The sequence below is a fragment of the Mauremys reevesii genome, linkage group 2 (genome assembly GCF_016161935.1).
Source record: "Mauremys reevesii isolate NIE-2019 linkage group 2, ASM1616193v1, whole genome shotgun sequence".
Classification (NCBI taxonomy): domain Eukaryota; kingdom Metazoa; phylum Chordata; order Testudines; family Geoemydidae; genus Mauremys; species Mauremys reevesii.
The window spans coordinates 2,670,765-2,698,596 of record NC_052624.1 but is presented as its reverse complement, the minus strand read 5'-3'; the positions used below and the strand labels follow the sequence as shown (position 1 = coordinate 2,698,596).

At 51.9% G+C, this 27,832-nt stretch overlaps 1 protein-coding gene across 1 annotated transcript in view; it reads left to right on the top strand.

Moving 5' to 3' along the window:
* Positions 1-27,474, top strand: part of LOC120399376 (zinc finger protein 69-like) — a 34,047-nt gene extending 6,573 nt beyond the window's left edge. The window contains exons 3-6 of the mRNA XM_039527578.1: positions 18,759-19,181; positions 21,673-21,799; positions 22,189-22,296; positions 24,747-27,474. Coding sequence (XP_039383512.1) covers positions 18,759-19,181; positions 21,673-21,799; positions 22,189-22,296; positions 24,747-25,396 — 1,308 coding nt within the window. The 3' untranslated portion in view covers positions 25,397-27,474. The remainder of the gene's footprint in view (positions 1-18,758; positions 19,182-21,672; positions 21,800-22,188; positions 22,297-24,746) is intronic.
* The last annotated feature ends 358 nt before the right edge of the window (positions 27,475-27,832 follow it).

Sequence of the window (27,832 nt, the reverse complement as noted above, 5' to 3'; positions counted from 1 at the left end):
AGGGACAATCTTCACTCATTGATATATTTGCTTTCCACAACCAACCCACTGTATAACCTTTCATGAGTGATGTACCTGAATATTTAGATACCTAGATCTAAACTGTATCATTAAATTTATTCACCTAAATTTGGGTTATTGCAGATTATGTACTATATGGATTGTATGACTTTTAAACCAGCTTTGTACTTTGGGATAATCTAGCACTATACCCAGCTGTACAGACACTCTTTCCTTAACCTGTGTATTATATAATTTTAACATTAGCTTTAATAAAAAAAAATTGAATGTGGGGGTAATTAAATGTTATCGTATGAATAAAGGGCAGCAGAACTGTGCTTAGCCTGTCCTGATTGAGGGGGTCACCCTCAACTGAACTGCACTCGCTAAGCAGGAGGTTTGGATGGCAGATGCCAGTGGGGCGGGGGAGGAGACAGGGGTTTTGTTCGGTGGGGTGGGCTCTGCCTAAGAGTCACAGGCACTATTTGACCTGCCCCTCTCCCCTGTTTAGAGATAAAGCTGATTAGGCTCCATAGAGAGTCTTTTGTTCTGTTAAGTGACCACTGCAGCTGAAATCACTGGTAATCAGGTCTAAGTGCTTAGTCCTGCTGGGGGACAGTGTTCCTGTGGAAGAGACGGCCCAGCCTGCACTAGCAGCGAGATTCCCCCACTGAGAGCTGAAGTCACTGAGAGCTGGGTAGAACCTCAAGAGACCGACTTGCAGAGGTCACAGTGGCAAGTGGCAGCAGAAGGTGACAGCACCTGGCCATTGGCGACAGAGCAGTGGAGTGAATGGTGGCATGATGAAAAACAGTGGCCAGAGTGAGCGGCAAGCGGCTGTAGGAACTAGCAAGGTGACTCCTCACCCCCGTCAATTCATGCGAAATTCATGAACTCTGAGGGCTAGACTATACTGGCAGTGACTCCAAGAGCTCTTTCTTGAGTGGTGACAGCTAATTTAGACCCCATCATTTTGTATGTGTAGTTGGGATTATGTTTTCCAATGTGCATTACTTTGCATTTATCAACACTCATTGCCGGGGAATGTTGTGAAGGCCAAAAGTATAACGCAGTTCAAAAAAGAATGAGATACGATCCTGGAGGACAGGTCCATCAATGGCTATTAACCAAGATGGTCTAGGAAGCAACTCCATGCTCCGGGTGTCCCTACACCTCTCGCTGCAAAGACAGAGGATGGATCACTTGATAAATTGTCCTGTTCTGTTCATTTCCTCTGAAGCCTCTGGCACCAGCCACTGTTGGAGGGCAGGATACTGGGCTAGATGGACCATTGGTCTGACCCAGTATGGCTTTTCTTATGACCTGGAGCAGGGCACTCTCCCACCCCACCCCACAGATACCCTCACCCCACTTCGTCTCAGACAGTGAGTGCTGCAATCCTATGGGAGCTGTATCTGTGAACTCAGAGCTGGAATCTTAAGCACTGAGGTCCTAGATGAAACCAAACCCAGATCCTGGAGGTTTCAGAGTAGCAGCTGTGTTAGTCTGTATCCGCAAAAAGAACAGGAGTACTTGTGGCACTCCGAAGAAGTGAGCTGTAGCCCACGAAAGCTCATGCTGAAATGAATTTGTTAGTCTCTAAGGTGCCACAAGTACTCTTGTTCTTTTTGCAGATCCTGGAGGGTTATTTTATTTTGATTGATCTTTTCCATGTTGAACTCATGTCTAGTTCCCACATCCAGCTCATCTCTGGATGAGACATGTGGGGTCTCCAGTTGAGAAACCTAGGGCTGTGCCTTGTCACTCTTTAGTCCCCCTGATAAGGGGCTGGCCCACAACGTGCAAAGTTTACACAGGTCTGTGAGGCTCCCCCCAAAGCATGGGCCCATCCAAACAGAACGAGAAAGAACGCACAACTGTAGCTGTTGTGATTGGGATTAGCAAGAGATGAATTCCTACTTCTTTCATCCCAGGAAACAGAACACAAAGATCGGGTCGAGTCACTAGTGATCATAAAAAAGAAGTTGCAGTCAAATCTTCATTTATTCATCATATGATATTCCACTCTGTGTTCAAATTCTCTATTGTGTCCTGATCACATGGCAGCCCCGTTGCTGGTAGTGCCTCACTCCACTCAACTGTCGGTGTTTTATATGACAGATATCGGTAAAAACTACATAGCGGTTGAGTAGAACCCAGAAGTTGCTGTTGTAGATTTGTAAGACTCAAGTCTGTGTACTTTTTCAGCTGTCTTAACAAACACTTCTTGTTCTCTTCATTTAAGGATTCAATATAAGTGCCTTCATTAGTCAACTTCTGGACTGAAGTCTTTGCTTCTTCCGGCATGTTTTCAGTGGATCTGTCTCTGATTGATCCAAGTGTAGCTTCCATTGCTGGACAGAGATCTACTACTGTTGTAGCAGATGCCTGGATGGCATTGTGTAATGACCCAAGTGGTTTCAACAGTAGACTTACAAGAGAGAGAGAATGGCGATACTCTTCTCTGAACATAGTAGTAAAAGTAGTCCAACAGCCTCACTACTTAGATCCAGCCAATCTTGGCAGATACTTTCCAAAGCCAGTAATAACAGATGGAGTAATTTTAAGACAACATCCAAGGATCACTCATGAGAAAGCCAGCGGGTTTTCCCAGGGTGGACTAATTTGAATTTCAGACCCCGTGTATCTTCTGTTTTTTTCCAAGATGTTCAGTCTTTTTGGACTCTTGCTGAAAAAAAGAGTATAATGAAGCCATTAAATTTATGTCTTTTTAAATGTCTTTTGAAGAGTCTGCAGCTCGTACTAGCACTAGTTGGAGTAGATGGCCTCTGCAGTGTGTATAAGAGAGATTAGGGTTAGACTCTTCTCTGAGCAAAGCTTCACCATGTCTTCCAAGAAGTTTGCAGCTCCATCAAATGCACAAGCAGCCATCTGTTTGGGGTTCTATTGACAAGCATTTAACTCTTCTAAGATGTGGATTGTCACAGATGCAGCCGATGTGTCTTTTATAACCAGAACATCTAGAAATGCATCTACTGGGCTACCACTGACATCAAGATAAGATATGCAATGACTTAATACTTGACACCCTTTTGCATCAGTGCATTCATCAGCAATGTATGCACATTTTTTGACCGTGGTGAGAGATTTTCTTCACTTTTTCAACTGCTGAGTCTTTCACTGTTGCACCACATGCTTCTAGCCAGTCAGTTGAGTTTCTTGCAGAAAGACAGCGAGCATTTGCTGGTCTTGGTCGGAACCAGTGTTCAACTTCAGGATGAACAAGTGACAATGCACTTAACATGGCCTCTAGTCTGTACTATGTGGTATCTCTTGCTTAAATACAAAGTATGATGTGACAGCCATGTGTGTTCACATAAACTGGGTTGTGTCTCCAGCATTCTTAACAGCCTCATGAAGTACGTCTACAATTGGCTTTGACAGTAACTGGCTAATAAGGCTTTCTGCATGTCAGTGCAATCCAGAGGCTTGGTGTTTTGTTCACGTAGTTTGCCAGCATTGGCTTTGCTGACTGGTCTGGCAAACCAAGCTCCCCCACTTTTACCAACTGTAGCATTAGGAAGATTTCCTTCTTTGTAAGCTTTTTTGCAAGAGGTGCACTAGTAACCATCTTTTGTAACTTCACTAAATTGGAAAACTGTGACCGACAAACATCGGGAACTGCCTTTAGGTTTTGGAGAGACTGTTTCTTCAGTAGGTAGCTGTATTTGTGCTTTGGGCTGGTTGGATGTCGATACCCCACTTGAACCTTGAGATGACATGTTGGTATATTCTGGGTTCTTGGTGTGCTCTTCATCTTGCTTGGTTTTTGAGATCTTTGAGTGCAAAAATTGTATCATTGATTTTTGTCTTTTCATTTTCACTTTGACCTGAAACATATAAAACAGATATGAATAAATTAAATGTTCTGTTAGGGTAATGCAACTTAACATACGGATAATGCAAGTTACGCCAAAACACATAACAGTTCTAGATTTTTAGAACAAAAAATATCAAAACATTTTAAAAATGTATTTAATTTAAATTAACTTTGGAAAAGCAAGCAGTCATGGGATAAGAGGGAAGATCCTCTCATGGATCTGTAACTGGTTAAAAGATAGGAAACAAAGGGTAGGAATAAATGGTCAGCTCTCAGAACGGAGAGAAATAAACAGTGATGTCTGTAGGATTTTGGTGCTTGCAGGAGGAGCTGTCATCATGGTATGAGAGGCTCCTGGGCAGAGCTCTGTGCGAGAGCCTCAGGACTGAGGACACAAACCTGGCCTGCCACTGAGCCCTGCCTTCACACATGGCCCTGGAGCAAAGAGCAGGTCCTGGGGCACGGGGGGCAGGAGACTGGGGCGGCAGGGAAGTGGCGCTGCTGGATCAAGGCAGTAGCAGGAAATGGCTGGCAGTCTCCCGTCTTAGGGACAAGAAGAGGGTAAGTGCCATCTCCATATGGACAGCCAGAGAGGCGTGCATTTTGTATGCGTTAACGGTTGACTTTTCAACCTAGGGTGACCAGATGTCCCGATTTTATAGGGACAGTCCCAGTATTTGGAGCTTTGTCTTATATAGGCTCCTATTACCCCCCACCACCTGTCCCGATTTTTCACACTTGCTGTCTGGTCACCCTATTTCAACCTGAAGTTATCACACAGGTTGGCAGAGGAATAGAGGGGAGTTTAAAATGTCAAAGCACAGACTACACCATGATTTGATTTTTTTTTTAAATCTTGTGGTGTTGGAGCTGATCTCATGATTTTTAGGGTCTGACTCATGATTCTTGATCTCTTGAGGCTGACAGTATTGTGGATGAGGGGTGCTTTGGTATGGGGAGGACATGAAGGCTGGTATCCCTAGAGTTAAAGCTATGGTGGGTGTGTAGTCTTTGGTGTGGAGCAGTGGGAAGCTGAGTACCTTTGGGGAGAAGAGCAGAGGCTATGTACTGTCAGGTAGTTTAACTTTTCCTTTTCTTGCTGTTGGGGCTTTGTGTCAGGTGTATAGGGTGTGGAAGAACCAGAACTGTTCCACAGCAAAGCCGTGTGTTAATTATCCTGGTGGTGGCGGCTTTATACTTTGTGACTCTGACATATCACAGGGTCTCATTCAATCCCCTGCAGGCTTCACTTAATAGTGTTCAGCTTCATCCTGCTCCAGCCCCAGCAAACTCCCCCCACCCCCCAGCTTCCTGCTGCTTAGTTAGGCACTGAGCCAACAAAGCACTTAAGCATGTGCAATGGGACTGCTCACGTGCTTAAAATTAAGCACAGATTTTAGTGCCTTGCTGGATCAGCGCCTTGAGGACTTGCTGCTGTCAGCAGAAAAAAAAACAAAAAAAAAACCCTGATCCAGCAAAGCACTTAGGCCCCACTCCAACAAAGCACTTAAGCACGTGCTTAATTTAGCATGTGAGTCATCTCATTGGCTGGCTACTCACATGACTCCGTGCTCGACTGGTTCAGGGCCTTAAGCATGTGCAATGGGATTACTCCCATGCTTAAATCCTTTGCTGGACAGGGGTCTCTGTCTGCTCTAATCCCACTCAGGAGCAGGGGGAGAAATCCCTGCTGAAACAACACTGCATTGTGCGTTGCTGCACATAAACCTCCCTCACACACAACCAGCACAGCAAGGGAATGAAGCTGAACCACCTAACAATACAGACCCGGCCAGAGACACTCAGCCTTAGTCCCAGTCGCACAAAGGGGACGTCTGCCCTGGTGCTGGAGGGGTAAATTCCAGATCAAACTAGTGCACTCAAAATGGAAGTGTAGCTTCGGTGGCGGCCTCTACCTCTAGCAGGGGAAAGTGGCCTTAAAAAAATCAGTTACATCTACCCCCCTTTTCAGGCTCCTCTGGACTGCCAGAGCAGCGTGGAAATCCTTGGTGTAAATGAGAATCAGACGTCACCATTAGTACAGCCAATGTATGCTAGAGATCGCATCTGTAACCCGAACTGCCTCAGACCTGTAGCATCTCCTTCCCCAAGCTTCCCACAAGGGCAGAGTTGAGGTTGCAGCTCTTCTGTGAAGCCGGACTATTGGGCACCACCTTCCCTTCCCTTGGCTCTCCCCGAAGACTCACCTTGGCCTGGATGCCCCCAGGACACTGCCCACTCATATGGGCCAGGCAGGCGTTGAGCTGCGACTGCTGATTTCTGCAAAATCAGGCTTGTTCTACCGTTACCCAGCCTTCTCCCTCCCTCTTGTCTGTTTCATCCACCAGCGGTGCTTATCCTAAACCTAGACTGTGAGAGGTGCACAGCATCAAACACCTCGAGTCATGACTGGGGCGTCTATGTGCTATTGTAACATAACTAATAATCTCTCTGCCTCCAGCCAGTTCAGGAGCCATCTCCCATGATTCCAGGGCTGCCCTCGAGCTAGTTCTGTTGGGTGTCTGGGAATGCGTGGCCAGCAGCAGAAAATGCCCGCATCGGAAGTGGAGTCTGGCTCAAAAAACTGCCAGGGCTCAAATCCCTCCTCTGTTCTCCTCACCCACCAGAAACAAGAAATTCCATTATGGCCATTTGACTGTTGCCCCCAAGCACGGGGGCTGTGGGCCGGGATGCTGGAGGGACCAGCCAGAGACTGGATTGGGCAGGGTGAGAGGAGGCCCCCAAAGGCCCTAATCTGGGCCAGTGAGCTCCTGGGAGAGGTGAAGCTACACCGATAGCCAAAAGAAGGTGACCCAGGGCAGGGACGGGCAGCCTGACGTGCCCACCCCAAGACAGTGCAGAACTGGCTGCCGGCTTGACCCCAGCATAAGGGAAGGTCCCCATGCAGTGGCAGCTGGAGGTGACCCCAAGGAGATGGGGCTGGCCTGGAAAGAGGCAGTAGGAAGCTGAGGTGCTTGGGCTCTGGCTGCCCAGGGAGGGCGGGTCCCAGCAGTAAGCTCCGTGGTCAAAGGCAGGACTGGAAGCAGCTCAGGACTGGAGCTGTCCCTTGGCTGGGAGAGGAGGGCCTGAGGGACTGCTGGCCCTCACCCATGTAAACTAAGGAGGCCGATCCAGGGCAGACCAAGGGAGGAACCCGCCTCAGAGTAGAAGACAGATCCACACACTCTGGCCACCAGGGCAAGCTTGGCCCTTCTGTGCAGGGACAGTTCCACAGGAACTTACCAGGACGATCCCAACCCAGCAATGTGGCCGCAGGAGGACGAATGGGACTCCCCTAGGAGAGGCCCCACGAAGGGTGACACTTGCAGTGGCACATCAGCTAGCAGTCTAGAGAGCCAGGAGACTGCCCACCTGGGAACTGGGGAGATGCCGGTACCCCAAGGAGCCCAGTGAGGAGGGGGAGGAGTCGCTGACCCCACCTGGGAGCTGGCCTGTGATCGCACAGCAGAGCTGCCCCAGGATTCAGGCCACTTTGACAAAGTTGGGGAGGGTCATATCTGGAGGCCCCAGAACATCAAGGGCTGCAGTATTTGGAGGGCCCAAGGCCATCTGTGTCCTGGCCTCCATGGGACTGATGGGCAAGTGCTGTTCTTGGCCAAAAAGCCGTGTGGCTTAGGCCTCCTCAGGGTATGTACACAGTGAGCAAACACCTTGCGACAGCGAGAACTGGGTCACTGCTAAGGGTGCTACATGCCTAGTTTTCTGTATTTGTCTGCTGAGGTACCTCCTTCGGGTCTAAAGCCCCTGATCTGAGGAGGGGCTGGGGATCTGGCCCTGTGTGTGCCAATGTGCTACGCTCCATCTTGATCTATGCAGCTTTCTGCTTAAAGAGACATCATCAACTTAAAATAAAATCACATTTCTGTCTGAGTATCAGAGGGGTCGCCGTGTTAGTCTGGATCTGTAAAAAGTGACAGAGTCCTGTGGCACCTTATAGACTAACAGACGTATTGGAGCATGAGCTTTCATGGGTGAATTCCCACTTCGTCGGATGAATGTGGTGGAGATTTCCAGAGACAAGTATAAATATGCAGGCAGGAATCAGTCTAGAGATAATGAGGTTAGTTCAATCAGGGAGGATGAGGCCCTCTCCTAGCAGTCGAGGTATGAACACCAAGGGAGGAGAAACTGCTTTTGTAGCTGGCAAGCTATTCACAGTCTTTGTTTAATCCTGAGCTGATGGTGTCAAATTTGCAAATGAACCGAAGTTCAGCAATTTCTCTTTGGAGTCTGGTCCTGAAGTTTTTTTGCTGCAGGATGGCTACCTTTAAATCTGCTATTGTGTGTCCAGGGAGATTGAAGTGTCCTCCTACAGGTTTTTGTATATTTGCCATTCCTAATATCTACTTGTGTCCATTTATCCTTTTACGTAGGGACTGTCCAGTTTGGCTGATGTACATAGCAGAGGGGCATTGCTGGCATATGATGGTGTATATTACATTGGTGGATGTGCAGGTGAATGAACCGGTGATGTTGTGGCTGATCTGGTTAGGTCCTGTGATGGTGTCGCTGGTGTAAATATGTGAGCAGAGTTGGTATCAAGGTTTGTTGCATGGATTGGTTCCTGAGTTAGAGTTACTATGGTGTGGTGTGTGGTTGTTGGTGAGAATATGCTTCAGGTTGGCAGGTTGTCTGTGGGCGAGGACTGGCCTGCCTCCCAAGGCCTATGAAAGCGAGGGATCATTGTCCAGGATGGATTGTAGATCACTGATGATGCGTTGGACAGGTTTTAGCTGAGGACTGTAGGTGATGGCCAGTGGAGTCCTGTTGGTTTCTTTCTTGGGCTTGTCTTGCAGCAGGAGGCTTCTGGGTACACGTCTGGCTCTGTTGGTTTGTTTCCTTATTTCCTCATGTGGGTATCGTAGTTTTGAGAATGCTTGGTGAAGATCTTGTAGGTGTTGGTCTCTGTCTGAGGGGTTGGAGAAAATGCAGGTGTATCTCAGCAGTTGGCTATAGACGATGGATCATGTGGTGTGTCCAGGGTGGAAGCTGGAGGCATGAAGGTAGGCATAGCGGTCAGTGGGGTTTTCAGTATAGGGTGGTGTTAACGTGACCATCACTTATTTGCACCGTGGTGTTTAGGAAGTGAACCTCCCGTGTAGATTGGTCCAGGCTGAGGTTGATGGTGGGGTGGAAGCTGTTGAAATTGTGGTGGAATTCTTCCAGAGTCTCCTTCCCATGGGTCCAGATGATGAAGCTGTCATCAATGTAGCGTAGGTAGAGAAGGGGCATGAGTGGACGGGAGCTGACGAAGCGTTGTTCCAGGTCAGCCGTAAAAATGTTGGCATATTGTGGGGCCATGCGGGTGCCCATAGTGGTGCCACCGGTCTGGAGGTATATATTGTCACCAAATTTGAAATAATTGTGCGTGAGGATAAAGTCACAGAGCTCAGCAACCAGTTGTTCTGTAGCATCATCAGGGATACTGTTCCTGACAGCTTGTATTCCATCTGTGTGTGGGATGTTTGTTTAGAGAGCCTCCACATCCAGGGTGGCTAGGATGGTGTTTTCTGGAAGATCACCAATGCATGTCACGCAGATAGCTGGGAGTGCTGGTGGCATAGGGTCTGAGCAGAGAGTCCACATCTCCAGACAGTCCTTCAGTGAGAGTGCCGATTCCAGAGATGATGGGGCATCCAGGATTTCCAGGTTTGTGGATCTTGGGTAGTAGATAGAATAACCCCAGTTGGGGCTCTAAGGGTATGTTGATTTGTTCCTGTGTTAGTGTAGGGAGTGTCCTGAGTGGATGTCTGAGTTTTACCTCCAGTTACTAAAAGGAACACCTGTGAGGGCTGTAGCAGAAAGAAGTTAGAGAGAAAAAAATCTGATCTTCCAGTGAGTTTTGTGCATTCAACAGCACTCTGGGTTAAGCTGGTGTCACTGTTCCTTGTGTAGTCAGTCACTTTCCCCTGCTGCTTCTGCCGGACTTTCACACAGCAGCAAGGGAGAGAAAGTCGTCTGGAAAAATAGGAACCTACGATTATAAACAACAAAAACAAAAAAAAACCACCCAAAATTTGGCAGTGAGACTTCTTTGAAATTGACTAGATTTCAAGTTGCCAGTGTTTATTTGATTAATAGTACAGTCATTAATAATAAGGAGCAGGCATATTTTTCCAACATCCAAATGAACTCAACACAGACACTATCCCATATTTTCTACTTTAACTTTATTTAACTACACTTAGATATGCTCAGTCTCACATACAATTATGCCCTTACAAGTTCTTTATACAAATTACAACAAAAATTACATTGACTTTGAGTTCCAACCAATATTCTCATTTGGATAAGGGTAAATTGTGAAGGGCTGTTTGAAGCTAACGAATAAATAAAACATAACGTGTTACATTGCACATTCTGGCTGTAGACTCCACTGGGCAAGTTCTCTGCATTGTAAAACTTTCTGCTACTTATGACACCACAAGAATAATGCAAAAAATGCTGAGTAGATTAATCCTGAAACTATTACAGCTGGGGTATCCAGACTCGGACTGAGTGGGGATATGATAGAGGTCTATAAAATCAGGATGGTGTGAAGAAAGTAAATAAGGAAGCGTTATTTACCCCTTCACATAACACAAGAACCTGGGGTCACCCGATTAAATTACTAGGCAGCAGGTTTCAAACAAAGAAGAGGAAGTACTACACACAATGCAGTCAACCTGTGGCACTCGCTGGTCATCAGTTTACGAGAGTTAGACTGTATCTGCACTGTGCACCTTACAATGGCACAGCTGTGCCACGACAGCCGCGCCTTTGTAAGGGATGCAGAGTAGCTGCCCTCTGTCGCCAGGAGAGAGCTCTCCTGACCACAAAATAAAATCACCCCCAGCAGTATTTTGGGGCGGTATTTTGGCGGCAGGAGAGTGTCTCCCACCGACGAAGCAGTGTCCCTACCAGAGCTTTCCTTGTTAAAACTTTTGTCGTTCGAGGTGTGTTTTTTTCACATCCCTGGACGACGAACGTTTTAATGACGAAAGTGCAGCATGGACTTCCTTCCTTCCCCCGGCTACTCGGAGGGGACTCCCCTTCCCCACCCCCACCCCCAGGCTGGGGGAGCTGCCATCCAATCCTGTCCACCTCCCACCTCTGTCACTGTCCTGTGCACCCCCTCAGCCTCCCTCCTGCCCCCAAATCCCCCCATTCCCCTCTCAGCCTCCCTCCTGCCCCCACACTCCCCTTCTCCCCCCTCAGCCTCCCTCCTGCCCCCACACTCCCCTGCTCCCCCCTCAGCCTCCCTCCTGCCCCGTGCTCCCCTGCTCCCCCCTCAGCCTCCCTCCTGCCCCCGTACTCCCCTGCTCCCCCCTCAGCCTCCCTCCTGCCCCCGTACTCCCCTGCTCCCCCCTCAGCCTCCCTCCTGCCCCGCACTCCTACTCCCTCAGCCTCCCTCCTGCCCCCACACTCCCTGCTCCCCTCAGCCTCCCTCCGGCCCCGTACTCCCCTGCTCCCCTCAGCCTCCCTCCTGCCCCCATACTCCCTGCTCCCCTCAGCCTTCCCCATACTCCCTGCTCCCCATTCAGCCTCCCTCTTGCCCCTCACTCCGGCTGCATCTCCCTCAGCTTCCTTGCTGCCCCATACTCCCCTGGTCCCCTATCACCCTCCCTCCTGCCCCCACAATCCCTGCAACACCTAAATCTGCCTCCTGCTGCCCCTCACTCTCCCCATCTCCCTTTCACGGGGTCTCTGCTGCTCCTCACAGGCCCTGTGCCCTGGCCAGCCCCCTGAACCCTGCAGTGGCAGCAATTATGCCTGTGGTCAGGGCTTCAATCCCATTGAAAATAGTGAGAGGTGGCAGCCATCTTTACTAAGGGCAGCCTCACACTTCCACAGGGAGATATCGACTATAGGGCCATGGCAGTGACCTTTCTGGCTTCAACCCATTGGCAGTAATAGGAGATGATGGCCATTTTGAATAAGGGACAATTCAAAGTAGGCCCCTTTTATGGTGTTTTCTTGAGACAGGTATAAAACCAGTCCCAGATGGCTAGAGCTGCAATGCTGCATCCCCTCCGCCTTGCCCTTGGCATGTCCCCCCCGGCCCAACGCTGGTACTCTGCGGCATTGGAGGAGGACTGGAGCAACACTGAAAAAACAAGCACTGAAAAATCATCCATCAACCCTCAAAAAACCGGGCGCCCCGAGGCTTCCTGGCATAGGGAGCAGGCCTCTTTCCTGTGGGGAACCTGACTTCACTCCTCTTGGTAACAAAGAGAAGCAGCACCTAAATCAGTGGTTCTCAATCAGGGGTCCGCATACCCCTGGGGGTACACAGAGGTCTTCCTGAGGGTACATCAACTCAGCTAGATCTTTGCCTACTTTTACAACAGGCTACCTAAAAAGCACTGGCAAAGTCAGTCCAAACTGAAATTTCATGCAGACAATGATTTGTTTATACTGTTCTATATAGTATACACTGAAATGTTAGTACAATATTTATATTCCAACTGATTTTATGATAATATGGTAAAAGTGAGAAAGTCAGCAATTGTCCAATAACAGTGCGCTGTGACACTTTTTTGTATTTTTATGTCTGATTTGTGGAAGCAAGTAGTTTTTAAGTGAGGTGAATTTTGGGGTACACAAGACATATCAGACTCCTGAAAGGGGTACCATAGTCTGGAAAGGTTGACTGCCACTGAACTAAATCTTCTACATTGGTGCGTACTGGGCCGGGCAAGTCCAGTCCCCCCCAAAACAAAGGTCCACTCCCTCAACCGAGGGGGAGGAACCACCGAGTCCAGTCGGCAAGTGAGGACGGAACTGAGAGTCATAGAGCCAAAACAAGGGATCCAGAGGGGGACACCACGCAGAGGACCTCACACCACCAAACTCCTCACTACATAGGCTGTAAGGAAAAGGCCTGTCTCATTGGGAGAGATGGTAGTAGACATTTTAAAAGAGGACACGTCTTTGGGAGTTTCTCTGAAGGAGATTTTATGTGCCAACCTCCACTGAAAGATAAACTTTCAGTTACGAAAAACAACAGCAAAAATAGCCCTTAATCCCAGTTATTTCTTGCAAAAATGCCACCTTGTACCAGATCTTCTCAAGATGCATCTCTCAGCCAATGTTTGTGCAGATACACAATATTGTTTTGAAGATATACATTAGCAATAACGTATAAGAAATACAAACATATCTCAGCCAGAGACCAATTTTAGATATTGCCCATCATAGATGCCAACTCTGTGGGTGCTCTGGGGCTGGAGCACCCATGCAAAAAAATAGTGGGTGCTCAGCACCCACCAGCCACCAGCCGATCATCTTTCAGCAGCCCCTGCCTCTCAGCTGTTCAGTGGCGAGTGGGAGGCACTGGGGGGAGGAGGTGGAGCGGGGGTGGGAAGTGGCGGAGCAAGGGCAGGGCGCTCAGGGAGGGGGTGCAGCGGAGGTGGGGAGGGGGCAGAGCAAGGATAGGGTGATGGGGAAAGAAGCAGAGTGAGGGCAGGGCTATGGGGCAGAGTAGGGTGGCCAGGAGTCTGGTTTTCGACCGGAACGCCCGGGCCAAAAGGGATCCTGGCAGCTCCGGTCAGCACCTCTGACTGGGCCTGTTAAAAGTCCAGTTGGTGGCGCAGCAGGGCTAAGGCAGGCTCCCTGCCTGCCCTGGCGCCGCTCCCCAGAAGTGGCTGACATGTCTGGACCCTAGGCGCAGGGGCAATCAGGGAAGCTCCGTGTGCTGCCCCCGCCTCCAACACCTGCTCCGCAGCTCCCATTGGCCGGAAACTGTGACCAAATGGGAGCTGCAGGGGTGGCACCTGTGGGCGTGGGCAGTGCACACCATGCAGAGCCCCTGGCCTCTCTGCCTAGGGCCTGAACATGCCAGCTGCTTCCGGAAGCAGCACGGAGCCAGGGCAGGCAGGGAGCTGCCTTAGCCCCGCTGTGCCGCCCGGTCAGAGCCTGCTCCCTGAACCCCCTGCCCCAGGTCGGAACCCTCTCTCACACCCGAACACCCTCCCAGACCCTGCGCCTGCACCCCCTTCCCCAGCCCTGAGCCCCCTCCTGGAGCCCACACCGCCTCCTGCACCCCAGCACTGAGCCCCCTCCCGCACTCCAAACCCCTCATCCCTGGCCCCATCCCAGAGCCCACACCCCCACCCAGAGCCTGCACCCCCTCCCACACCCCTACCCCAGCCCTGAGCCCTCCTGGAGCCCACACCCTCCTGCACCCCAGCACTGAGCCCCTCCCACACTCCAAACCCCTCATCCCCGGCCCCATCCCAGAGCCCTCACCCCCAGCCAGAGCCTGCACCCCCTCCCACACTCCAATCTCCTGCCCCAGCACTGAGCCCCCTCCCGCACTCCAAACCCCTTATCCCTGGTCCCATCCCAGAGTCCTCACCCCCCAGCCAGAGCCAGCACCCTCCCACACCCCAATCCCCTGCCTCAGCACTGAGCCCCCTCCCGCACTCCAAACCCCTCATCCCCGGCCCCACCCCAGAGCCCACACCCCCAGCCAGAGCCTGCATCCCCTCCCACCCCCCTACCCCAGCCCTGAGCCCCCTCCTGGAGCCCACACCGCCTCCTGCACCCCAGCACTGAGCCCCCTCCCGCACTCCAAACCCCTCATCCCCGGCCCCACCCCAGAGCCCACACCCCAGTCCCCTGCCCCAGCACTGAGCCCCCTCCCGCACTCCAAACTCCTTGACCCCAGGCCAGAGCCCCCTCCTAAACCCCTGATCCCCAGCCCCACCCTGGAACCTGCACCTCCAGCCAGAGCCCTCACCCTCTCCAGCACCCCAACATCCTGTCCCAGCCCGGAGCCCTCCTGTACCCAGAACCCCTCATTTCTGGCCCCACCCCAGAGCCTGCACTCCCACCTGCACCCCAACCCCTTCAGTCCAGTGAAAGTGAGGGTAAGGGAGAGCGAGGGGCGGGGGGTGGAGTGAGTTGGGGCAGGACCTCAGGGCAGGGGCGGGGCAAGGGTATTTGGGTTTGTGCAATTAGAAAGTTGGCCACCCTAGGGCAGAGCCAGGATGGAGCACCCACCCACCTAGAAAACTGAAAGTCGGCGCCTGTGCCACTCATTACAAATGGATTACACAGAACCCAGCCAACTCTACACCGGAAGTTCAAGGGGCATGACAGCTAACACCATATGAAATTTCACATGGAATAAGGCTGCCTTCCAGAACTCAACTTTTACTATGGAGTTGTTACTTTCTCCCAAGTTGCTTTGTGCAAGCCGGCTTTGCGCTGTCCTTGACTTGGTATTGCAAAGGCAAAATCCATCTGTTTCTTTGTTCTGGCCCAGCAGTGATTTGTAAGACCACACGCTCTGGCCTTGGTCCAGCAAAGCACTAAAGCATGTGCTTAATTTTAAGCATGTGAATAGTCCCATTGCACATACTTGAGTGCTTTTCTGGACTGATGCCAAGCTAAGCAGCAGGAAGCTGAGGTGGGGGACGTGGCATTGAATGGAGCTGAACTTTTTTTTAGTGAAATCTGCTAAGTGATTGAAAAAGATTCCATGATGTTTCATAGTTACAAAATCTAAACCAACATATAACACTGGCGTAATCTCCCAACCAGCTGTGTGCAAGGCAGTTTTACATGGTCCCCTACCCAGTGCTTCAGAGGCACCTTCCAACCTGACGTCTGTTTTTTTCATTACAGCATCCGCCAGTGATTTGTGAGCCCATGCCCGCTGGCCTGTCTCCAGCAAAGCACTTCAATACGTGCTTAATTTTAAGCATGTGAGTAGTCTCACTGCATGTGTTTAAGTGCATTGCTGGACAGACGCCAAACCAAGCAACCAGAAGTTGAAGTGGTTTTTTTTGTTTTTTTGCAGAGGTTGGTTGGCAGATGTATGGAGCTGAAGTCTGTGGGGGGTGGGGGTTTACTGAAGGACTAATAAGGCTTCATGATGTTTCATAGTTCCATATAAACCAGCAAACACCAATCAGATCTCCCAAGCAGTGGCCTGCAAACCAGTTTTACACTGTCTCTCACTCATCGGTGAAGCGGCAAATTCCAGCCTACCAGCATGCACTTGTGTTTTGCAAGGACACATACTCTGGCTCAGAGCCAGAAAACCACTTAAGCACGTGCTTAATTTTAAGCATACGAATAATCCCATTGCACATGCTTAAGTGCTTTGCTGGAGCAGGGCCTAATTAAGCAGCAGGAAGTTGAGGTTTTGGCAGTCTGACATTGTACAGATCGGAACATTTTTTGTAGTCCTTAGCTGCCACCTCCTGTATCTGGTGAGCAATGAGCTGAATAGTAACCCTCGCTGGCCATGGTCTCCTGTGCGGTGCTGGGTGTGCAGGGTGGAACAGCATGTGCTCCTGACAGAGGTGCGCTGCAGGAGGGAATCTTCTGATCGCAGATTTATACAGCTACAAATTTTCAGTCACCACTGACGACAGATGTCTCAATTTGGGCTCCCAAGCAGTCATACACCCAAGATTAGAGACCAGCAGAAAAAATATAGGCCCAGATCCACAAAGATATTCAGGTTCTTAATTTCCTCTGGGCCCTAGTCCCTAAGTAGGAATCATGATGGCTTCCAATGACTTAAAATCTCGGCAAGTCTGAACACCAGAGTGTTCCATACTGTCTGTGCGTATGTGGTGAACCTTTGTTACCCTGTTTTAATGGACTGCAAGTTAATTTGAGCTGTAGAGGGGAGCCTTTATCTGCTATTTAGGTGCCTTGTAGCTGAGTGTCAGAGCGATTTCTATGGCAGCTTAACATCTTGATTGTGAAATACTGCATTTGCCTGGGCAGGCTTTGCACATCCATGCTGGAGATTGGCATGAAATTCAGCGGTCTAGGGAAGTTTTGGGGAAAGCAGTGGATGGGTCTATGCAGTATATGCCCAGTTGCATCCCTGCTAGCAGCCACGGAGGGTGTTTCGCACACCATAGTGACTAGTGTATTTCTGAGTATGCAGCAGCAATAGGATGCTGCGTGCCCGTCCCTGCAAGCTGGTAATTGAGAAGTACTGCACTGCGATAGAGGCCGCTCGGCTGGGTGTGAGTGGGGGGTGGGGGTGGGGGAATTGATCACACACTAAATAAACTTTTCCCTCAACGGTAATTATTTCTTGTGCCTCTTTGGTGTTTACCCCCATCAGATATTGGTAGACTGTTATGTCCCCCTCTCAAATGTCTCTCAGCCAAGGCAGGAGGATTTAACTCATATGTTGATCCTTCCAGCCTCCTCAATCTTCTTGTGGCCTTTCTTCAAATAGGGGCCTCCGGGCTCCAAATCCTGCCTTCTCTCTTCGACACCTTCTGTTCTTTTACTTTCTTGGCTTTTTTATCCTCTTTTCCCTCTGCTCCTTCCTCTTCTCTCTTCCCTCATCCTTCGATCTAGTCCCTCTTTCTGAGCCCTGCCCAGCTCTCACCCTCTTCTCCCCACCTGCGCATTCACACCATCATTGTCACGGGCTCAGCTGCTCCTGGGGGTGCCTGGTGGGCCAGTCTGTATTCTGCCCTGATCCCATGGCCTGCGGGGGATATTAGTTGGCAGCTCCTTCATGGAGCCGTGAGCAAGGGTGTGTACCTGGCAGGTAGATGGTGCACATCTACCTTGAGTGCGCCAGGTTGCAGCCCCGGTTCCTTCTCCTCCAGAATCTTCTGGTTCGGTTCTGGCTGCACTTTTCCCCACAACTCCTGATTTACGCACGCCCTGTCCGTGGCCCCACAAAGTCACGAGACCTCCTCACCAACCTCCTCCTGGTGGAATCGATGGCCTCCTTGGCCAGCACCAGGAGGAGGATGCTGGATGGAAAGGTGCTGTGGGACTGTGGGGCCCACTTCCGTTCCTCCCTTCGATCACGCGTCTGAGCAGAGTTCCTCTGGGCTGTGTCCGCTGGCTCCCTAGACACCTTCGAGGAGCAGTGGGCACTGCCTGGGGTTCTCTGCTTGGTGTCCCCCTCTGGATCTCTGATTTTGTACCTAGGACCCTCAGTCCTGACTCTATTTGCCATTATCCCCCAACCTCACTTGAGCCCTGGGTTTGGCAGCTCCTCCCCTTCGGCTGGGTGAGGGGCCTTCAGGTGTGGGCAGGCACAGAACTCGATAGGTGCCCCTGGAGGTGGCCAGTCTGCAGGCATTCCCCGAAATGGAGGACGAATGCTGTGGAGGAATAAGCTGAAGTAGCGTGGAGGAGCTCTGTGATGTGAGGAGAGCGGGGTTTGAAATCCCACCCCATGTGTGTTATCAAAGAACCAGGTGCGTGCGAACGAGAGGAACTTCCAGTCCGCGCCATTTCAGCACAGAACTGCCGAGGTTGTAGCGGAGCCCCGAAATGGGGTGAGCGCTGGGACATTGCCAGGAGTGAGGCGGGACAGGAGAGCAGCCTGTGATTCAGCGATGCGGAGGGGAAAGTCCAGGGCTAGGTGCAGGTGCAGGGTGGCCGGATGTCCCGATTTTATAGAGACAGTCCTGATATTTGGGGCTTTTTTTTTTATATAGGCACCAATTATCCCCCACCCCCGTCCCAATTTTTCACACTTGCTATCTGGTCACCGTAGTGCAGATGTGACAGGGCGGTAAAAGGGTGCGAAGGGCTTGTTAAATCGCCCAAATGTGGCATTCTGTGGGGGAAGCAGAGTCACGGTCTGAGCACAGAGCAAATGCAGGCAGTGCCCCTGTCTGTTACAGGGAAAAGGCAGAGTGGGAGGGTGCGGGCTATGGACAGTGCTCAAAGAGGGCAGAGTTAAGGTTATGTTGGCGTAACACAGCATATCCTGGTTTTCAGGCATTTGCGGTTTGCTGAGCTCAGCGTTCTCGAAGAGCAGAATCTGCAGAATCACAGAGCCCTAGAAAGGTGGGGCTGGAAGGGATGTGGGGGGGTCACCACGTCCAGCCCCCCTGCGATGAGGCAGGACTGAGTAAACCCAGCCCAACCCTGACGGGGGTTTATCCAACTTGACATGCACCCGCAGCCCCCCTCGGAAGCCTTAAGGAGCCTGCGCACCAGAGGTTTCCCTAACCTGATCTCACCTAACTCCCCCTCGCGTAATGACGCCCCAGCGTGCCAGGGACGCCGCTGTCCCGATTTTAAAGAAGGGGAAACTGAGGCAGCGGTTCGCAGCGGCGCTGGGATTGAATCCGGACTCCCAGGCGGCCCCGCCAAGCAGAGGGGAGGGGACCCTCGGAGCAGCAGCCGGGCAGGGCCCGGGCGCTGGGGGCGCTGCTCCGCCGCGGGAGCCGCAGCCATTTCGCCGGCGAGCCGGAACCAGGGGAGGAGCCGCGTGGGCCGAGCGGCTGCCGCTGCCATCAGCTGGGCCGGGCCGGACCGGGCCGGGCCGCCCGTGGGCCTCCGCGCCGCGCTCCGGCGGAGCCCGCTGGCCATGGCTGCGGCCCAGGTAGAGGCTGGGATGCGCCGTGGGGCTGGGGCTGGGGGGTCGGCACGCGATGGCTCGGGCCGAGCCCCCTGGGTGACCCCCCTGCAGCCCGCACCCCGGGCCCGTGGGGGGGGGAGGCGGCTGCAGCCCCCGCCTTGGAGCCCCGTGGTGTGAGCTCAGCTGAGCGCATCTCCCCGCCCGGGGGGGCTGGCCGGCCGCGGGGCGGCTCCCAGCAAAGCGGCCAGGCTGGCTCCGCGGCGGAGATGCGCTTTGGCAGGGGCGCCTGCAGTGGGGGGAATCCCCCAGCTTCAGAGCTCATCAAACCCAAAAGGCAGCTGCCCGCTCTCGCCCTCTGCCTGGCTCGGCCCTCTCTGTGCCCTCCCCGGGGCTCGGGCCCTGCACAAGGGGCCCCAGGGCTGGCTGGGGTCTTGGCATAACCCCACTAAGAGGAGTGGTCTTGCCTTGGCCCAGAAGCAGCCTGGAGGAACTGCTAGAGATTAGGGGTGGAACAGCCCCTCCACTCTTGGAGGGGTTTTAAACAGAAGGGTTGGGAGAGGCGGCCTGGCCTAGCGGCCTGAGCACAGTCATGGGGTCAGGAACCCCCCCTTTGTCTCTGGGCCCTGCTGAGTACTTCACCTCCTTGTGCACTGGGGACCGTGCTGGCGGCACTGATGCGATCACCCGGGGATTGGGAGGGAGAGGGGGCGTCCTGCTGCAGTGTGAAGTGGTCTGAGGTGCGCACAAGCACTTCACTTCCATGCACACAATTACGTTCGTCCCTGCTGGAGCCAGTAGTGGAATTGCTGGGGGTTGGGGGAGTGCTGAGCTGGGGTCTCTTGCTTCCTAAGGGTAACCCTGCAAGCTGGCACGGGCCAGCTTTGGCGTCTAATTGCAGTGCAGACGTATGCTAAGCTGTGAACACAACCCCCTGCTGCCCATCTATCGCTCAGAAGACTTGTTGGAGGAATTAGCAGGAGTTCTGGGCTGGGGAAAGGTGCAGTGGCTCCTGGGGGAGGAGGGACAGGCCTCGGTTGTACTGAGTGTAAAGGAGATTTCTTACAGTGGCTGCGGGCCGCAGACAGACCCTGTAGTTCTCTTGCTCCCCTGCTCAGTAAACACAGCCTGTGCTGCTTTGAGAACTCGCCTATGAGCCTTAGGCGCTGGGAACAGCCAGAGTGCAGTGTACTCTGCCCGGGCCTCCGATCTGGGGAGGAGAGGCTGAGGGAACTGGGATTGTTTAGTCTGCAGAAGAGAAGAATGAGGGGGGATTTGATGGCTGCTTTCAACTACCTGAAAGGGGGGTTCCAAAGAGGATGGAGCTCGGCCTATTTCAGTGGTGACAGATGACAGAACAGGGAGTAATGATCTCAAGTTGCAGTGGGGGAGGTTCAGGTTGGATATTAGGAAAAACTTTTTCACTAGGAGGGTGGTGAAGCCCTGGAATGGGTTCCCTAGGGAGGTGGATGAATCTCCTTCCTTAGAGGTTTTAAGGCCCAGCTTGACAAAGCCCTGGCTGGGATGATTTAGTTGGGGTTGGTCCTGCTTTGAGCAGGGGATTGGACTAGATACCTCCCAGGTCCCTTCCAACCCTGATATTCTAGGATTCTGTGATCTGCCCCCAAACTGGGACAGGGAGGCCTGGAGCTCTTACACCTACACTGGCTGGCGAGGGGATAGAATCAGGGGCTGGCTCCATCCGTGTAAAGAGGCCTTGGTGTAACTGAGAATCCGGCTCACATGAGACATGAAAGAGGAGGTGAACCAGCCTGTAGCAGCCCGGGCCATGGAAACAGAACTGGCTGGTGACCTCCCCCACTGTGGGCAAACCAAAGTGGTTTGGTTCGGATGTTTGGTATGGGAATGAGGCACGGCTTGTGCAGTGATTTCAGGGCTGTCCAAGTTTTCCTACTCGGAGAATTGAAATGACCCCATTTGGGTACTATTGGTTTTTGACCTGGCTCTGCCACATGCTGCCTGTGTGTTCTTGGTCAAGTCCCTTAACCTCTTTCTGCCTTGGTTTCCCTGCTTGTAGAATGAGGATAACTCTCTTTTCCTACTTGACAGGAAGGCTGTGAGAATGACCAGATGCTCTGGGTTCCCCAGATGGAAGGTGCCATAAAAATACAGAGACCCATATCCATAGTGTCTGTATCCCTGGAGCACTAAGAACTGTGGCGTCCCCTCCTGTACATGGGTTCTTACCCTCAGCCTGCAATTCCTGCCTGGAGGAGGTACCATGCAAAGCACCATCACCTCTACCCCCAGAATGGCACGGAGTCTAGCTCCAGTGACTGCCAGTTATCAGATGCCCTACTGATAGGAAGGCTCTGACTGTATGTTACTTTAGCACCAGTCAGGATCAGGCCCCATTGTGTGAGGTGCTGTACACACACAGTAAATGACTGGCCCTTCCCTGCAGATATTAGGGTAGGAGGTGACCTTGGAAACCGAGGAAGGAAAACCTGGCAGCCGATGGACGCAGACAGGGCTGAGTAACTGCTTGTGATTTCAGGTGCAACTGACCGTTGAAGATGTCACCATCTCTTTCTCCCGGGAGGAGTGGGAGGTTTTAGCTGAGTGGCAGAAGGAGCTGTACCGAGAGGTGATGAAGGAGAATTGCGCCAGTCTGATCTCACTGGGTAAAGATCAGGGGTCGTTTTCTGGCATGGAGCTGTGGGATCTTTGGAGGGTTTTTTTAAAGGCTTTTGATTCAGGGCTAATCTCCCGACCCAGGGATTCCTGATGGAGCCCAGCTACGCCCACTCTAAACAAACGTGGAGCAATCTCGCTTACTTCCATTCATCCACGTGGAATGGGGCACGATGGAGTCCCGGAGCACAAACGGACAGAAATAGGATTTACGGCTTTGTTCTGGTTTAAGATTTAATGTTTCTTTGCAACTGACATTTCGGGGTCTGATCCTGCTAAGTGCTGAGCACCCTCAGCTCCTGCAGATGGTGATCAAGAGCTCATGGGGCTGGGCCAGCTCCTGCCGATGGCTCCGTAATCCCTTTGTCTGTGTTCACAGGGTATCACTTTGGGAGTCCTGCCATTTTATCGCAGATTGACCCAGAGGAAGAGCCGGGCCTCTCGGATCAGCAGGATCTGAAAGGAAAAGAATCACCTGCGTGTGAGTGTGAGTGGCAACATTTGCATAGTCAGTAGGCCTGCACCTGCTTTCCTGGTGCATTCAAAACACCCAGGGGCAGCTCTGCTCCTGGCGTGGGGGGAAGCTGATGGAGCGTAAATCGAAGTTGTTGGGGCTGAGGCAATCCCACAAGCTGTGGATCCAGTGATGTCCGGGTGCCGGGCACGTCAGGAATGCAGGATCAGGCAGGGCTGGCCCTTTGAATTGCACTGGCTCAGTGCTGCTCAAGTGCTTGGTGCTATTACCGCCTCCTCGCCGCAGAAGAAGGCTCAGCCTCAGGCAGATGTGAGGGGGTTCGTATCGCTGCAGAAAATAGCGAATGTTTTATTCTTGGCACCAGAGTGCACGTGCGACACTTTTCAGGGCTAACCTCGGTGCGTGGGGTGAATGGCTGTCACCTGCTAACGGCATGAGGGAGTCTTGTCTGTGCCCACCAGGGGAAACTCCCAAAGCTACACAAATTCCACAGCAGGTTATCGCAAGCCCTGCTCTTTCCCACTGCAGGTTAGCAGTTTAGTACAGCGAGTGCCTCGTCCCCTGTCTTCAGGACCCCCACAACGGGCGCTGATCTGTGGCCTCCCTGGAAGCAGTGCTCTCGGGCTCACTGGCCTCACCTCAGTTCTGCCTTCTCTTTGGCACAAGGCACTTAGACGTGTCGACGGTGAAACCAAATGGAAGTTTATTTAGCAAAGCTTCAGTAAAAGATTCAAATGAAAGCAAGTGAAAGGATTCGGAAACATCAGGATACAGGTACATAAAACACTCACTAGTGCCTGTAGTTATTAGACTGGCAAGGCACTTGTTATAAGGTATTTCTCACCCAATGGGCAGTCAGTCCCTCCAGCCAGCGCTTGTCCAGCCCAGAGATCGGGGATCCCCCTTCCATCCGCTGGCAGAGCAGCGCCTCTGGATGGATAACATCGTGTGCCCTTTCTTCAGCCCTTATACAGCCCAGACTTTTATCTGTTTTCATAATCGGGCCATCGCATTAACTTCAGCCCAGCCCTCAGGGCCCCCTATTCGGAGTCGTCTCTTGGGGTCCTTTTGTCTTTGTCAGTGCTCAGGCCTGCAGGTGTCAGGTGCTGGGCTGGTCGTGTTCGCACTCCTGATTGAGTTAGTTCTGAGCCCTGTCCTGCCTCAGGTGACCTGCTGTGTCTCCAACAAGTAACGTCCGACGTTTTCCATAGCTCTGCTAACCTCTCGTATTCTCCATGATGATCAGGGAGTTCTGAGCTTTCGGCAGAGACCACACACGACCCTGCCCTGAGGTGAAGTATCAAGGAGGTGATTGGACATGCAGTAGATCTAATGCCTACCTGGACATGCCTACATCACAGCCCCTCTCTGATCAGACCCGTCTTCCCTCACTTTTTGTTTTCCTTCTTGCCTCCCTTTATCAACGGGAAGTTTGCGGTGGGTTCTGTGGTGTCTGGCTGGCTGGGGATTCCCTTCCTTTGCTCAACACGGCTCAGAAAAGAAGGTGTCGACAGTGATCTCTGTTAACATGGAATTTCTGCCCTGTATTTTGGGCAACTCAGTGCCGTTCTGTGCAGGTATAATCCTCCAGCCAGTAACAGGGAAGGGGGTGCAGCTGCATTGGGACAACCAACCTTGCAACCCCCAGTAATGGTTGGGGTCAGGGCGATTAGAAATGTAACCAGTTCTCTCCCTCTGCCAAAAACAAAATTCTGCCGGTCTGTTGTTCCGGATGAAATGGCTTCTGCTCTACCCGCACTTAGCTGGGAAAGTGATGTGCGTCAGATCCAGGCCCAAATCCTTGTGGGGGTTGTATTCATTTCACTGTTGAATTCACGTCTTGGCGTGGATGGTGCGGGTGGGGGGGGATTTTCTTACAATTCAGGTCTAGAGCACAGTGTCTGGATAGCAAATTACCTGCCAAGACACGTCGGTGGGTTTGTGGAGTCAATTTTGTCTATCTTAGGCCAAGTCTACACTACGGACCGTACAGCAGCACAGCTGCAAGGTCTCCGTGTAGCTGCTCTGTGCCAGCAGGAGAGAGCTCTCCCACCGGCATAATTAAACCACCGCCAACGAGCAGCAGGGGCTATGTCAGCAGGAGAGCGTCTCCCACCGACATAGCGTTGTCCACACTGGCACTTTCGTTGGTGACGCTAATGTCCATCGGGGGAGTGGGGTTTTTCCATACCCCTGGCCAACAAAAGTTTTACCGACAAAACTGCCGAGTGTAGACAAAGCCTGAGAAGAGCCCTTGTGTTCTGGTCTAAGAGCCTGATGCTACACGTTGCAGCGTTCCTCTTGCCAAGTGGATTTGTGAGTCCCGAGCGGTTCCCCTGGCAGGCCCATACGAAGTTTCTGAAAGTCTCCATGTCTTGGAATCCCCCGTGAAACAAAGTCTATTGTCCTGTCAAGGTTCTTTGTCACTGACCATTGTCTGGCCATTGATTCTAATCCTGCAGATGCTCTGGGGGTCCAGCTCGAGGTGGAGAGGCATGACGAAGGGTATGATGTAAGCCTGGAACAAGTCAGTATATTACCCAGGGACTCTAGGGAGCAGCCCTTGCAGGAGTCCGTCAAGGCAGAAGACTGCCCAAGTGAGAGCAGTATCTCCAAGCAGAACAAGAGGCTGCCCACGACGTTAGCTCTGTCCAGCCTGAGCAACAGGAGGTCAGCTCCAATCCCAAATCCCTCGGGGCGGGACAAGAGGAAAAGGACCCAACGGGAGAAGCACGTCTCAAAGCATGCAGATCCGGACCGTCACCAGCTCACACATGCAGAGTGGAGCCGCGTGTGCGCTGAGTATGGGAAATGCTTTGCTCAAAAGCGAGACCTGGCAGTGCGCCTGAGAGTCCACACAGGGGAGAAGCGGTTTAAATGCACCAAGTGCAAGAAGTGCTTCGCTCAGAAGCAACAGCTGCTCAGGCACCAGGAGACCCACGTAACCAAGCCACCGTGCCTGTGCAGAGAGTGTGGGAGACATTTTCAAGCCATTCGCGATCTTCGGCGCCACCAGGTCACTCATGCAAGAAAAACGCCGGTCTCGGTGATCATGGTTCCAAAGTTCACGTTTCCTGTTGTGCGTTACAATAAAACAAGCCAGGAGGCTTAATCCGCTGCGCAGCAAGTTGCACAGAAAGAACAAAAAGGCAACATCTCGTTGCACGAGGGGAAAACGTACCCGACAAATGGAAACGCATCATGCACCCAAGGTAGGAACAGCGTCCAAAAAGTGTAAGAAATATTCCCCCACCCCTCTGATGGGATGGACACTTTTACGCTCATTGTTCAATCCACCCTTAATAAAACCACTGTACATCAGCACACAGGACTTGAACGGGACTATTTAAAGGGTGGTTTTACTCTGAAGAGTAAAAATGGCACATTCTTGCTCAACACAGCTGCTGGCTGTGTGTGTTTGTTTTGCCCCTGTGAAAATGACTTGAACTTAAACAATTCTGTTGATGGTTCCTAGATTCCAAGGCCAGAAGGGACATTGCAACCATCTAGTCTGACCTCCTGGATAACACAGGCCATAGAAAATCCCCACAACGATTCCTGCTGATGTCCAGGAAGGTTTAGAATCCAGCTCTCTCCCTCTTAGCTGGTCTAGCACTGGAGAACTAAACGGAGTCAAAGTAGTGGACATCTTTGTCGTTAAAGTCGGTCGAGAGGACTGTGAAAACGTGTGCGCGCACACACAGATCTGTCACTTAGGAAAGTCTCCAGGAATTGATTTGTGACCTTTAGGGCGGTGTGGTGCTTTCAGCTGTCTTCTGGTAGACGTGAGGTGACACAACATGTGCTGAGATGTTAGAGCTGATGCAGCCACCAGGCTTTGCAGGATCTCCAGGCAATTTTTTAAAAAGTCGAGCACTGAACAGCAGTTCCTAATGCGAGGGTGAGCTTTCTACTGCTAGGCTGTCAGTTTAAATCTCACTGGGGTTGATAGTGATGGAAAGTGGCCCATGGGAAATGAGTATGCTGGATCTCAGCCATTTTACCAGTAGACAGATCTCCATGTACCCTTCCTAAATTGGCCCCCTTCCTGGTATTCCCCGCAGAGAGGCTGAGGTTTGAATGAGCTGTGCAGAATTACTGGTCCTGCCTGCTAGACCTGGATTCCCCAGATCAAGAGCACGGTTTGGGTTGCTTGCACCCCGCTGTCTATGTACATGCTCTGGGAATAGAGGAAGCCTGTCTCCTGGGCTGTCACCTTCCCCCAGCACCACGCTGACACACACAAACATTCAGACACTTTTTCAAAAAAATCTAATGTGACGTTTGTGTGCCTGGTGCTTCTCTGAGCCAGGCATGGGCTTGATCTTCCTGTCCTTGCGCCTCCTCGTCTGGGGGAGCTTGGAAGGCCCAGGAAGGGCTGGCATCAGCGGCGGCGTTGGGTGTGTGCTGCAGACTTCACTCAGAATGCATATTACTCGTTCACTGATGTGAATAGCAATGGCAGAAACCAGTGTCTGTCTCTCTCGTGGTGAGAGAAGGGATTTATTGCATTGTTGTCGCATGGGGTAGAATCGTCCAGCAGTTGGGGATGTAAAATGTTAAATGGTTAATGATCAGTATTAGTCTTACCGTTAATAGATTCCGGTTAACGTTTAAAACAGATTGTAATAGCCAACATGCACATCAAAAATGGCACAGCAATACTCAGAGGTTGCAGCGCTTTCGCAGCTCAGGGTGCCACTGGATCAGCCTGTGCCCGCCAGAGAGGGCACCGCTGGGGGCAGCCCGGCAGCCCCCCCAGCTCTGCTTCTCTTGCAGCTGGCTGCAGTGGTGGGTCTGCCTGGGAACACGGATCTGCAGGAACACTTGGGTCTGCTCTGGCCCCGCTGCTCTCCTGGCAGTGATCTGCCGAACTAGCCGGTGCCTAGACACTGGGAGAGCGAGGGGTGGCAGCGCCTAGCCATGCACACGCAAACGATCCCCCAGGCCACTGCACTCCACCTCCGAGGAGAGACAGTAGGGTGGGTCCCCCCACGCCAGGGGTAGATTGTGAACTGGTGAGTGATTAAACGGTTAACGATTTTAATAGTTTAAACGGGTACTTCCTTAAACGATAGTTACATCCCTAACAGCAGTACCTGTGAATCCTGTGTAATCTCATGTTCCGTGTGCAGGGTGTTTGGAGCAATAAAAATAGTGTATTACAAACCGAGCTCTTTCTGCAGATCTAATTAACTCGAGGGCACGGCCGCTGGCTTCTCAAGCATGGATTCATTACAGCCTCAATCCATTCAGCCATAGGCGCTGACTCCGGGGGTGCTTAGCACCCACCAGCCGCCAAGCTCCCCTCCCTACCCTCCCAGTGCTTCCCTCCTTCCTACAGCCCCGCTGATCAACTTCTCCCCCTCATAGACTTTAAGGTCAGAAGGGACCATTATGGTCATCTAGTCTGACCTCCTGCACAATACAGCCCACAGAATCTCACCCACCCACTCCTGGAACAAACCCCTAACCTATGTCTGAGTTACTGAAGTCCTCAAATTGGGGTTTGAAGACCTCAAGCTGCAGAGAATCCTCCAGCAAGTGA